The following is a 14,587-nucleotide window of genomic DNA, read 5'->3' on the forward strand; positions in this document are numbered from 1 at the left end:
AGAGACACCTGCAGTTATTTAGATTAAAACTTTCATTTTGAGGGGTTAGGTTTAAATTCTTAAGGCCTCCCTGGGAACTGACATCCTGGTTGGCAAGTGAGCACGTGAGTGTTATGCAGGTCCCATCCTGGTTGACAGGTAGACAAGAATGTTAAACAAGGCGAGTCCCCTGCCACAGTTGAATATCCCAGCCAATGGGGACATGATAAATACACAACAAAGACATGTTCCTAAGGAAATCTTCATATTACTGAATCCCAATTAGTAGAATAACTTGGCACAAATGTTTGTAGATCTCAGGATTAAAGGCCCTTCAGGATTTTGACTCAGTGTCACAGACAGCTCCCAGTCTAGTCTGATTCCCTGATCCATCATTTTTGGGATGTGGTATTCAATAAACCATCCCTGTTTGACTGAATGAAAAAAAATTAAAAAATAAAACCTCAAAGCCCACACTCAGAGGTACTTTTGCTCCAAGGCCACAGCTATTCCAACAGACCATCCATCCTAATTCTTTCAAATAATGCCACATCCTTTGTACTAATGGAGGCCATTTTTATTCAAACCACCACAATAACCTAATACACAATGGGCATAAATTAGATAATTAAATTGAGTTTTCCTATTGATGTACAGTTTGGTACAATAAACTCTTCAGTTTTATGCATTTGGCCTACCTAGCATCTTAACAACTTTTTACTATACCTGATTATAACCATACTTGTTTATGTTTTCTGGAATCCTGCACTTTTACTCAAGTAGTCTATAAAAGATTGATTTGTTTTTATTTTATGTATGCCAGTATTGGTTTGCATGTTATCTGCATACTGCATGCATACCTGATACTAACTGAGACCAGAAGAGAGCATTTGATTCCTAGAATTAGAGCTATGGATGAGTGTGAGCTACCATGTGGTGCTGAAAACCAAACTAAGGCTCTCAACAAGAGTAAGTGCTCTTGACCACTGAATCATCTCTTGAAATCCTAAATAGATTTGGTTTTTGGTTTTTGATTTTTTGTTTTTTTAAATAGGACTTGTTAGATGACTTGGTTGATAAAAGCATTTGCTGCTCTTCTGAGAACCTTAGTTTCTTCCTTAGTACGTATGCTGGGAGACTCATAACAGCCTGTGAGTGCAACCTTTAAGCCCCCCCTCCCTCCTGCTCACAGAAAGAGAGAAAGAGAAAGAGAGGGACAGAATATGCAGATGTATAAAGATAAATTAATATAAAAATAATTTTTCCAATTAAACTAGAAAAATTGGTATTTTACATAACTGAAGATCACCTAGAGCATTCTAGATAGTTTAAGAACTGTACATTAAGTTTCAAGTAGCTATAAAACTAAACTGTTTCTCTTGGCTAAAAATAAGGATTAGTTGGTATTAGTGTTACATTAAAATGTTCTCTTTGACATAGGATTGACATGTAATTAAAAAGAGAGAACTACTTTATAGCTATATCATTAGTTATAATAGGCCAGATACTATAACAGTATTAAAAATATTTATGATTTCATTCAACAATGTCTATTTCTAGCTCATCCTTCAAGCTTGGGTAGCCTAGTTAGTCTTACTCCACCATCTTCATACAAGATTTGCTCCATGATGTTTATGCCTAAGGAAGAGGCAGATGGTAGACTTAACAAAGGCTGTGTTGTCTGTTGGCTACAGTAGTTACATAGTCCCTCTTAATTTGCACAAGAACTGAAAGTCCTAATTGCTCTCCTACTTAGGACTGAATGGAGACTGGATGTTGGTAAGCATCAGTGCTGTCTGCAATGCTGGATACTTCTGAGACTCACATCCTTTCTGAACTAGTTTTTTTTTTTCCATAATTGAAAGTGAGTTCCATAATATATGGAGAGCAATATTATGAGTAAATAATATTTGAAATGAAAATACTTCATCACCCAATGAGTTCTTATGGAGAGACCCATGGCTCCAGGTGCATATGCAGCAGGGGATAGCATCTCTAGCATCAGTGAGAAGAGAGGTCTTTGATCCAGTGAAGGTGTGTTTTCCCAGTGTAGGGGAATGCCAAGTCTCTGAGGTGGGAGAGGAAGGTTGGGAGAGGGAGCACCTTCATGGAGGCAATAGGAGGGGAAGGGGGGATGGAATTGGCGGAAAGGGAATAACACCTGAAATGTAAATATAGAGAATTTTACAAAAAGAAAGAAAATACCTGTAGACTTAATTACTGTCATCCTGCATAAGAAACCTTGTGATTCTGACTTCCCATTTTCACAAACAGGGTTAATTCAAATACTTCTCAGAGCAACAGTCTTCTGTCATTACTTGCTTTTGTTCATCCAGTCCAGTCATTGTTTTCATTACAGTGCTTTGGTTTTGATCAGGTAACACTTTCAGTGTCCAGTCCTCTTACCATTAGAATCATGTTCGGTAGCATTTTTTCTTGTAAATGAATTTATGTAAATATAGGGCTGTCAATAAATACTGTGTTCTGTCTGACTTGTCCATTTATGCCCTTTAACCTGGTGGTGTTGACTTTTGGACATGCTGTCTGAGCTGTGATGGTACTTACTGTGTTTCATTGACTTACAGATAACATTAGCTATTAATTACTTGGATACGATCATCATTATTACCTTACAAAATAATTAGCCAGATATAGCAGCACATACCAGCCATCCTAGAGCTTTGTTGACAGAGGCAGGAGAATCACTGTAAATCCGAAGTCACCTTCATCTACATGGCAGGTTCTAGGCCTGCTAGAACTACAGAATAAGACTCTGACTGAAACAAGTAACTTAACCCCATTAGTAGATAAATGAACTAAGTGGTGAGGTAGATAGTAGAATTAATTAAATATCTTCTTAACGAAGGCACAAAGAAAAACAGATGAAATACCCATTGTGAGCTTTAATGATAACCTCAATCTCAATTCCCGGCAAAGAAAAACAAGTCAGAATGGCCTTGAGCTCCACAGATTTGATAACTCTGCTTGCTATAAAACTATATATATAGTTTTTTTCTCTTTCTTGATTAATGCAAATTCTGGTTTGTACCAGTGTCCACAGTGCCTTTGTAGTCTCCAGACATTCTGTTTTCTATATTTTCTAGGATTCTTGACTCTATCTCATAATGCTCAAACATGCTTTGGTCTCCATTCAAGTTCCTCTACTGTCCTCAATTTCTTTCCTACATCTCTGCCCTTTTGCTGGTTCCTGTTCATTACTCAAAAACTGTATCATAGAAATACTTTTAAAATTTTATACATAATAGAGAAAGTCCCCTGATCAGGGACCAGTGCTGTCTTTGTCAGAACTCAGCAGGTGTGGTAATTATTCTAAAACTAGGACTGTGAATTAATATCAGTCTAGAGAAGGACTGAAGAGTTTGAGCAATTAAATTATTAGGGCTGAAGAGATGGCTCAGCAATGAAAAAAGATTATTTTGTAGTCATGAGAACCAGACATGCCTTAGAGTTTATTATAATTCAGTTTGTCAAAGTAATCAATAGAATTTTAATTTTTAAGGTATTAAGTGATTTTTTAAAGTTATGTTTTAAACTGAATATTTTAAGTCAGTAATACACCTTAACACACACACACCCCATTTATATGCCCGGTTAGGCAAAGTGGTACACACCTAAAATCAAAGCATTTGGGATTCTGATTTCAGGGCGAGTATGGGTTATATTCTAAGATACCTATTTTGAATATGTCTTTTCATTAAGTACAAATATCAAGTTTATGAATATACTAATATAATATTGAATGATTTTTATGGTATGAAGTGTTACTATTATATAGGCTTCATGATAAGTTTGTAACTAAGACATACCTTTTTAGCATTAGTGTTAACTTGTCATGGCCTACTTTATATTTTAGTATCCTAGCATTATTGACTTCTTATATTAATGACTGAACAGAAAAAATGATTGATTTCCTTATTAAGTTACATCAATATTTTATCACACTTTCAGTATTTATCATGAGTAGTTTTTTTCAGGATAAAGGAAACCTTATTATAGCTGTTGTAATTAAATCTTAAAACTTTTTTTCAGTATTTTCCTGAGTTAGTACTTGTATTTGAAGGCACAAAAAGCCTAGACAAGAAAGTCCTTTCTTAATAAAGAGAGGAAGTAACCAGAGGTGGTAGACAATTAAAATTTATGTCCAAAGTTTTGGATATTAGACTTTAGCTTTTCCCATTTTCAGTGACTTTTAAACAAGACCCATCTCCTGTATAAGGAATGCAGTTATTTTTTTTTTCTGGCACAAAAACTAGGGTAACCTGATCTGAGTCTGACAGAGTGTGTCGTTCATTTAAGTGCTTCCATCTGTTGCCTGCTGTTCCCCTTACTCATGACCCCTCTGTGTTTCTCTCTTTCCCTTTCCCCTTCCCTTTCCCTCTGTTCCTCTTTTCTTTTTCTCACCCCTTTTCTGCTTTCCTTTCTTTTTCCTTCTTTCTCTCTCTTTCTTTTTGTCCTTAGCCCCTCTGAGGAAGGCAAAGTTTGTTGAGAGCCCACGAATTCCAGAGTCCGAGCTTGGCTCCCCAACCCTCACTTCAGCTCAGAAACTGGACGTGGATGCATACTGCCCTGGTAAGCATGCATGCAGCGTCTGCTTTGAGATGGGGAGGATTGCATCAGGTCTACCCCACAGAGCAGCCTTGCATGTATACTACTCATCAAAACATGTTAATTCTTGCATCTTAATATCTGTTCTCTTAAAGGAGCACTGGTTTTTACTATACATTCTGTAGTTACTGCTGAGAGTCTTACAAATGATTTCAAACAAAATTTCAAAATAATTTTGGCAGGTAAAGTTTTCAGGATTATTTTTGTGATTTGAAATAATGTTATAGTGGCCCTGTGTGGACAGGAACATTAAAGATATATGTAAGAATGTTTATTCAGTACTGGACCTTTTGAGTATGACTTGTGCCTAATTGTTGTTGGAATTCTGGATAGTTGCAGAAAATACTTTGGATATTAGAAATATTAAACTTGAATTAGATTCTGAACTTGACTCCTCTTGAACAGTCACTTTTACAGATAACCTCTTCTTGTGAATGGCCTGTAAACACATGTGGACTTCACTAAATCCTTCTTAGATGGGAGCCAAACTGAGACAGGCTGGCTTATTATCAGTGCTTAGATTCTTTCAGACTTCAGGGAGTTGCCTGGCAACATCCTTTACAGTCTGCCGTAGAGTGAGTCCATAGAATTGTGTCAAACATTTGTAGCTCCGGTTGGAAATACAGTTCATCATGGTATTAAAGAACCTTGAGATACTTACTTTTAGGTCTGTTGTTTATTCTTGCTCATTAAAAATAATGTTAAACCACTGTGGAAAAACAACAATACTATATATTTTCTCAACTTGGAGTAAGCAGGACAGAGTGATTACTACTTGTAAATATTTATCATTTTCAGATCTGAAGTGTCAGGATTTTATATCTCTGCAGCCAGATAGGGCACATTTATATAACACAAAACAGTAGAGGAAAACTTGAGCCACGTCCAGATAAGTAAAATATAATTGACCTTATGAATTCATTTTGAATATCAAAAGAACTTAGGAGGTTATTCTCAGACTTATCTTTCTTAAGTCAGTAATAGTTTATATTAAATGCAGGCTTATTTTTTTTCCCAAAGCAACAAAAGCTCTTCTGGTAGCATTACATAAATTCTTCATCCTGTGTTGAGGTACGTTTCACAGCAAATGGAATATTGCACTTAGCATTCATCTGTAAATTCAGTGTTATTTATAAATGCTGAATCCTTTACTTGATTTCCTAAGTACCTCCTCTTACCACTCAGTAACCTGTCTTCTCTTACCCTTTCCTTACCTCCCTTTATCCTCCTTCCCTCCTTCCTTTTGCTCTATTCCTTTGAATCTGGGCTTTAGTACAGGGACTCATACAAGCTCGCAAACCCTCTACCACTGAACTATGTTTCCAGTGCCACCAAGGCTTTTCCTTCTCTGGAGTCACAGTCAGATGACTGTCAGGAACCTAATCTCCTTAGCAACATATTAATTATATCACTGATCTAATGTAGCTGTTCTTCTGATTATGAAGCAAAGTGATTGTGACTTGGGAACGTCTGTTAAATTGCTATGGGCAGTCTTAGTAATGTGATTATGCATATTTTCCACAAGTATGCATTCTTTGTTCATAGAACCAAACTTCAGCTAAGGGTTTAGAACACCAGGAAGAATCAAACACAGTGCCAGATGCTTATTCCCATGCTTCGTGGGCTTCACTTTTAAACCTGAAGCAGATTTATAACATAGAAGCTTTGTGCTGATTTGTTTTTTTTATAATAATGTTTTTAGATCCCCTAAAAATAAGTTTCTATTAAGAGTATAACCTGAGACTTGAAGATAGTATTGTCACTAGGTATTATCAAAAATAAGCAATAAGCAAAATGAATTAAGGAGTGGAGTATATATTAAACAAGCTTGAGACTTAGAAATGGCTGCCCCAGAGTACAATGCTTTGTCGTGCCTGCTCCATTGATTGAATGGTTTCAGAGGCAGCCTCAGATTTGTGGTCTCTCTGCCCTTCTGCCCTTTTAACTGCCCCTGTCTTTCTGCCCTGAAGCAGCACAGGGACAGGCTTTCTCTGACGTTGCATTATCTGCCTAAAGATAGATTGTCCGACAAAAGGAACTCAGTTTTTAGTAGTCCACTCCCAGGGAACCTCAGCAAGGAAGAGTGACTATTCAAAGGAATAGAGCAAAAGGAAGATCAACAATCAAGGTTGATCCCATGCCTAGATGAACTCCATTTCAGAATTCCATTTATTCTTCTGAAAGAACATTTATTTATCTTTTTTAAAAAAAAAAATCACTGTCCTAAATTGCCCACATCACTTCTCCTTTCTGTGAAGGTCTGTAAGCACAGTGACATCACTGGGCATTTGGAACTTATTTTTCCTCCTAGCATGTGTAGTACATTTGCCTGCATTTTTCTCTTATTAGCATGTCTACTGGTGGCCTGCTTCTACAAAACGAGTTACAAATCCATGGGTTTTGTAATTTTTAATGTAAGATCTGCTAACAGAACAAGGAATACATGCTATTTTATATTTGTATTAATAATACAGTTAAGGGAACTGTGTCTCATGGAAGCAACAGTTGAAACTAAAGGTTAGAACACTTTTTCTTATATCTTGACACATTTCAGAATTACAAGACCTTGCCCAAATACAGATTGCTTGGGTCGACCCCTATAATTTCTGATTCAGTGGTCTGAGATAGATTAAATATTTTCATTTCTTTACAAATTCTTAACAAATCGATAGAAAAGCTGTTGGGAGATGTGTCATACTTTAAAAACCACTTGGTATAAAGTCTGTTGTAGACTGCTTCCAAATGGTACCGTATTGGATTATTCTTGACCTCTCGGGAATAATTGGCAATGTTTCTATGCATTTTAAACCAGAGGAATAGATTCTTTGTGTCTGAAATAAGGACATACACTTTTTTTTTTTTCTCAGCTGTACCTGACATCTCTATACTTGTGTTTTTTTTTTTTTCATTGTTCTATATCTGAAAGGATATATTAGTCTACAGTCCAAGGAAACTGCTTTATGGTGTACCAGTTGATCCAGAATGTCTTTCTAATAAATCGAATGCTTCAATCTAGATAGTCCTAGAGTCTTGAGTATCTAAGTTTTATAATTTCTCAAATTACATTTGTCATATACACAAAATAAGGAAATGTGTAAGTAAATAGTATACTTTGGTTATGCCTTTGCAGCCATGGACATAATTTATAGTCTTCCTGTAACTAAACTACCAGAGTGAGGGATGCTCAGAGAACTGTTAGGTAATTGTTTCATAGTAGGCAAACTAAGACCTAGGACATATGAGTGATTTGTACAGTGTCCATAAGCAGCATTTATTGCTTAGTTTTTAAAGTAAATATCATATAGTCCAGAAACACATTGCCCTCTAACCTTATCATATGCATCCTGTAAACATACTATATTATTCATACATTAAAAAATAGATTTTTCCTTTTTTGTTATTTATTTGTTTATTCACTTTACACCCTGCTCACTGACCCTCCTCCTGGTTAGCCCCTCCCACAATCCTCCCATTCCCTCTTCTCCTCTGAGAGGGTGAGGTCCTCCCTGGGTATCTGCCCACCCTGGTACTTCAAGTCTCTGTAAGGCTAGACAAGGCAGCCCAGCTATAAGAACATACGGCATGGACAGACATCAGTTTTTGGGATAGTCCCCATTGCAGTCATCCAAGACCCGCATGAAGACCAAGCTATACACCTGCTACATATGTGTGGGGAGGCATAGGTCCAGCTTGTGTATGCTCTTTGGTTGGTGGTTCCGTCTCTGAGTGCCCAAAGGGTACAAGTTAGTTGACTCTTGGTCTTCCTATAGAGTTCATATACCCTTTAGGGCCCACTCCCCTTCCCCCCAACTCTTTCATAAGATACCCAAATTTTATCCACCGTTTGGTTGTGGGTGTCTATATTTGTCTGAATCAGCTGCTGGGTGGAGCTCCTCAGAGGACAGCCATGCTAGACTCCTGTCTCCAAGGTTAACAGAGTAGCATTAATAGTATCAGAGATTGGTGCTTGTCCATGGGATGGGTCTCAAGTTGGCTGGTTATTGGCTGGCCAAGACCCCAGTCTATGTTCCATCCCCATCCTTGCATTTCTTGTAGATAAAATAAATTTGGAGTCAAAAGTTTTGTGGGTGGGTTGGTAACCCTATTGTTCCACTAGGATTCCTTCCTAGATACAGGATGTGGCCTCTTCAGGTTGCATATCCCCAAGGCTGTGAGCCACAGCTAAGGCCACACCCCATCGATTCTTGGGAGTCTCCCTTATTCCAGGTCTCTGTCATGTCCTGGAGATGCCCTCCACCACCCCATCCCCATCAGTTGCAGATGTCCGTTTATTCTTACAGCCTTCTGCCATCTCCTCTGTCCCTCCACACACCTGATTCTGAACCCCCTCCATTCCCTCCCTGTCCTCTCTCTCATCCAGTTCCCTCCCTCCATCTGCCTCTTATGACTGTTTTATTCTTCCTTCTAGGTGAGATTCAAGCATCCTCCCTTTGGCCTTCCTTCTTGTTTAGCTTCTTTGGGTTTTTAGAGTGTAACATACTTGTTCTGTATTTTATGGCTAATATTCACTTATAAGTGAGTTCATACCATGCATGCCCTTTGGAGACCAGGTTACCTCATTAGAATAATATTCAAGTCCTGTTCATTTACCTGCAAAATTCATGATGTCTTTCTTTTTAATATCTGAAATAGTATTCCATGTGTAACCCTGGCTGTCCTGGAACTCACATGTAGATCAGACTGGCCTTAGACTCAGATCTGCCAGCCTCTGCCTCCAAAGTGCAGGGATCAAAGGTGTGCACCGCCCCTCCTGTCTTGAAAGTTTTATTTTAATATGTGACAGGGTTGTAATTTATTTTTCTGAAATGAGGTAACCAACTATGTCAATCATTTCAATAGAACACTTCTCCAAGTAAGAAAGAAGACTTTATTGCTTCTCTGTTTATGGTTTATTTCTGTGGGTTTTTTTTTTTTTTAGCAAGTTTCTTAATTCTTCCCTAAGCCTCAGTTTTTTCATCTATAAAAATAGAGGTAATAGTTTAAAATCAGATAATTATGCTCAAAACATTTACCAGAATGGTTGGCTCACACTGAATGCTCTGAAATGTTAATTAATATATTACAGTGATAACTCTGAAATATGGTATACAACTTTTAAATATTTTCTAAATAAGCAGAAATATTTAAGACTTAGGGAGACAAACAGCCTACATGATTTTTTAGTTAATCAAGTGTCAGTGTATTGTAATTCTAATTTCTCCCTTACTAGTCATAGCTTAAGAACATGTTGAGTAATGTATCTGTGTCTCAGTTTCCTGTCATAGCAACATTAGGTATAACATGACACTTCTATAATTTTAAAAATTATACATTCATATAGATATATGAGTAGATAGAAAAAGTATCCAGGAGAAAACACCAAACTATACTATTACTAGCCCACGAGGAAGATGAGATTATTCAGAATGGTGGAATTGGTGAAGGGTGCTACAGCTATCAGATCCTAACTCTGCTGAGGATCACATGGCACTTTAATGGCCTGTACTCGTGCCACATATGTTAGTGAGTAAGAACTCAGGCTTTAAAGTTAGGATTTAACATGGTTTTTTGTTTTGGTTTGGTTTTGGTTTGTTTTTTTGCAGGAGACACAGATACTGGGAATTGAACCAAGGGCTATGCTGAGCTAAGTCCTCAAGTCGGATCTGGGTTTCATTTCTGACTCTTCTACCTATTAGCTGTGTAGTATTCTAACGTTTACATATACCCCTCAATAAATAAATAAATATTTTTTAAAATCTGAATATACTCCTATAATTCCAGCCTTCAGGAAGCTGAAGCAAGGGTATTGCAAGTTTGAAACTCATCTGGGTCATATTGTATGTGCATTTGGGGTTAGCCTAGCTTACATACTGAGATGTTATTTGTAAAATTGATATTAAAATAAATATTTTTCTTTCATATTGCAAGATTCTTAGTATAACTGAGACAAATAAGCCATACACTATATGCTAAGCTCCGGGATGGTAAACCATGGAATATTAGTACTTTTTCATTCAGGCTTGACACACCTACGCATTTTCTAAAATTTGTACATCGAGTTTTTGCTGAAAGATTTGTAGTAATCAGAGGCCAACAAAAAGATTTTTATTCTGTTTATATTTACATTTCTAAGTATTTGTCATATATAATCTAACTCCTAAGGTGTTGGTTCAGTGGCTTTTGTCTGGGACATGGGTTGGCTAGATAGCTGTAGGGTTTCGATTGGATTGACATCTAGATTTATTCTGAGACTGAGAATGAAATGCATCAATCAGAGAAACTGTCTGTTTCTTGGTGACTTTTAAGAACACAAGAGGAGTCCATCTACACCGCACAGGTTCATGATGCCATTACCTAAGCAAAGCCATGTGCCTGAGCCAAAGACGCTCTTGAAGAAAAGTTTAAATTTAGACTGTCTCCATGAATGTGTCCTTAGTTGTCACTCTTCCTCTGTTCATTCCTCTGCCTCAGCTTTAATTATGGCCAAGGAAACTGAATGTGGGTGGGGTGGGGGGGTGCTTTAATACCATCTGCTCTGTGATTGAGGAGGCACTGGAGGCCGTGGCTTTCATTCTTGATCCCTGATGAGCAGTGCTTCATGTAATGAGGAGCTATTTTTACAAAAACACAAGAAAAGCTCTCCACCTTTTCAACACTTGCTGGGAGTTACTCACTTCCAGTATTCTAAATGAAAAAAACTTCAGGTAATCATTCGAGAACTAAGAAATGGGAAGAAGCCAGCAGGTTAAAGGACACCACAAGAAAACCTACAGAATCAACTCTCCTGGGCCCATAGGGACTCATAGAGACTGAACTGCCAACCAGGGAGCATGCATAGGACAGACCTGGGCCCCCCTGCACAAGGGTAACAGTTGTGCAGCTGGATCTTCATGTGGGACTCCTAAAAGGGGAGTAGGAGTCTCTGACTACATTGTCTGCCTTTGGATTCCTTTCCAATAACTGGGCCGCCTCATCTAGCCTCAATAGAAGATGTGCCCAGTATTACTGCAGTTTGATAAGCCAAAGCTGGTTGATGTCCATGGGGCCTCCCTTTCTCTGAGAAGAATGGAGGGATGGATGTGGGGAGGGCAGAAGGGAGGGACTGGGAGGAGAGGAAGGAAGGGATTCTGTGATCAGGATGTAAAGTAAATAAATAAAAATAAATAGAATTAGATTGTGTTTAATAACATATATTCCAACTTATTACATATAAGAAATAAATTTGTATACATGCGCAAACTGCTAAATAAAAGATCTAAGAAATGGAAATATAATCAATTTTGCTTTGGTATCTGGGACAAGATAATCACTTTTTTCTACCCTTGTTAGAAAGAACACATAAATTCACTTAATATTAGCACAATGAACCATTATATTTAAGTAGATGAGAAACCATAGTTTGCTATGAATGGATTGTGTAAATAACCTAGCATTGAAAATGCTAGAAAACATTGAGAATTAAAAAAAGAAAACTGGGACATAGTGTTTCAATATTTGTATGTAGACCACAATGTTAAAAATATGAATTAGAGATTTAAATAATTTGTTATTAGGTATTTGCTTTTGTGAGAGTAATCATGATTTTCTCCCTGGGCATTGACCACTTGAAACAGAAGGTACTTTTTGCAGGTGCTATTAACCTGCTAAGTAGAGAATTGGTATTTTCAAAAGTAAAGCTCATAAAATGTCTTCTAGAATAGTCACTAGCATTTTTGCAGCAGCTGATTTTTTTCCTGTGTTATATTTATCACAGAACTTAATTTGCTGTGATTTAATTAAATTGCATTTTATTTCTCCCATGAAAGTGAATTTGGCTATAGGAACTGTACCCATATTTCATAAGTGCATATCTAATACCTAACCCAGTGCTGGACATCAGAAGGTCTCAGTAAAAATGGTGTTTTTAAATTATTGAGTATTTTCCTACATTGTCTATTATCAGATAACTCTAGTGCATTGTGTTAGAAAGAAATACATAATAACAGGAGCAGGTATAATGCTGCATACTTGTGATTCATCACTTGAAAAGCTGAAATGGGGATTGATGAGACTTGTAGGGTAGCCAGGGCTACATAAAAACACCCAGTTTCAAACCACTAAATACTTCTAATCACATACTTGTTTTTTTTTTAAAATCATTATCTTAACATAATAAAATGGACTATTAAGCTAGGCAGCCTTATTTAAAATATTAATAGTTGTTTAACTGATTCATATCCCTGAGCAGCCAAGAACTTTATCTTTGCCAGGTTTTCTATCTGAGAAATGGAATATTATGAAGATTAAGTTATTTAATATATTTTATACACATAGGAATTTATCACATAGTAGTGGTTTAATAAACATTAGGGTTAATGCTGTTAATGCTACCAGTAATACAGTATTGTTTAGAAGTAAACAGAACTTTTTCAAACATGAAATATTCTGCATTTAGTCAGTTTTATGACCAAGTTTGATATTTGTGTTGAATTGGAAAATCAAGCAGAATTTGAATCTGAAAATTATTCTCTCTGCTCCTTTCCCTTAAGTCTGCTGTTAAAAATCAAACTATTAATTTTAGATACGCCTTCTCCTAAATCCCTTTCCATCTTCATCCTTACGGTCTCCCAAAATAATTTTTGTTTGTTTTTTTCTCTGTGCTTTTGAGGACTGCCTTATTTGTAAAATAGTTCTCATATACCTTGGCCTGTAATTCCCAGAAAAGTATGAAAAGGTGACTTTGTAACATTAGAAGAGTATTGAATGTGTTTGATACCCAGTAGGAAAAATGCTATCTAAAAGCTGCAACAATTATTATTACAAATATACACAGTAATTAATCTTGCATCTGTTTTTCTTTATCCTAAGTAGTTCCCAATAATGATACAGAAAAACCAAGATTTATTTGAAATTTAAAAGCACAGTAACTGGGCATTATGATTCTCTTCTAATCCTCTAATCCAATCTGGCTACTTCCCAACCCAGATCTCCAAAGGAGTTGCATTTTTATATTGGTCTGGCTCTCTGGGCTTTAGGTGTGATCTCCCATGATGTTTCTCCAAGACACCTTTCTCATCATGAATACTTCTCTTCCTCCCCTGGCTTCCTTCCTGCCCTATTCTCTCTGTTGCCTAGTTATTGGCTTTTCCAGCTGTTATTGACAAGACAGAAGATAAATGGTGAGCATTGTTTACACAAACTTGACACAGGCATTTTTTAGCTTAAACATTACAATGCTGTGTCTGGACTGAAACTAGGTAGTGGGATAGAAAACTAGCATGTGAGTAATACAAGGGTAAACTTCACACAGTGCACAATAACATTATGCTTACAAAAAAACATTATTTTTAGTTTTTGAAGGAGATAGGATTACATTTTATGTCAAGTTTCCCTGAAGTTAGGAGAGATAATCAGATCCAGAATACAACTGGAAAAGTTTTATGCAGTGCTGCGATTTAAGTGTATCTCTCAAAAGCTCATCCAGACTTAGACTTCATACCTCATACCAAATGAGTGAGGCATTTCTCAGAACTCTAATGGTCTATTCTAATCAACACATTTTGTATATAATTTCCTTTAAATCTTTAATACATGACCTTTAAACAGAAGATCTAGACTTTTAGGGTATTAAATTTGTTGATGCTTAATTAATATCCTTCATTTGAACAACTTAAATAAAATCAAATTTGAAATATATAGTAATTCCTTTTTCTTAAGTTCCACTTCTTTCTTCAAAATAAAAAATATTCTTTTACTCTGAAAAGCAGTGTCTTTTGTCCTTAATTCATTGTTTGTGTTTGTTAAATATGATGTACTATAAATGCTGAAAACATCTAAATCTAATTCTTTGCCTGAAATCTTACGAAGGGCATACATCCCTATAAATGTGCCATAAGACTTGAGATACAGAGCTTTATTCATTCTCTATGCTTGTATTTAGACACTTTCCTCATGCTTCCAAATGGCCTTACCACTCCAACACCTTCTATCCCATTGTCTTTTT

At 36.6% G+C, this 14,587-nt stretch overlaps 1 protein-coding gene across 1 annotated transcript in view; it reads left to right on the forward strand.

Moving 5' to 3' along the window:
- Positions 1 to 14,587, forward strand: part of TANC2 (tetratricopeptide repeat, ankyrin repeat and coiled-coil containing 2) — a gene marked incomplete at both ends in the record, with an annotated part of 236,840 nt that overhangs the window by 63,094 nt on the left and 159,159 nt on the right. The window contains one exon of the mRNA XM_080922462.1: positions 4,459 to 4,569. Coding sequence (XP_080778588.1) covers positions 4,459 to 4,569 — 111 coding nt within the window. The remainder of the gene's footprint in view (positions 1 to 4,458; positions 4,570 to 14,587) is intronic.

The sequence above is a fragment of the Micromys minutus genome (assembly GCF_963924665.1).
Source record: "Micromys minutus genome assembly, chromosome: 10".
NCBI classification, from domain to species: domain Eukaryota; kingdom Metazoa; phylum Chordata; class Mammalia; order Rodentia; family Muridae; genus Micromys; species Micromys minutus.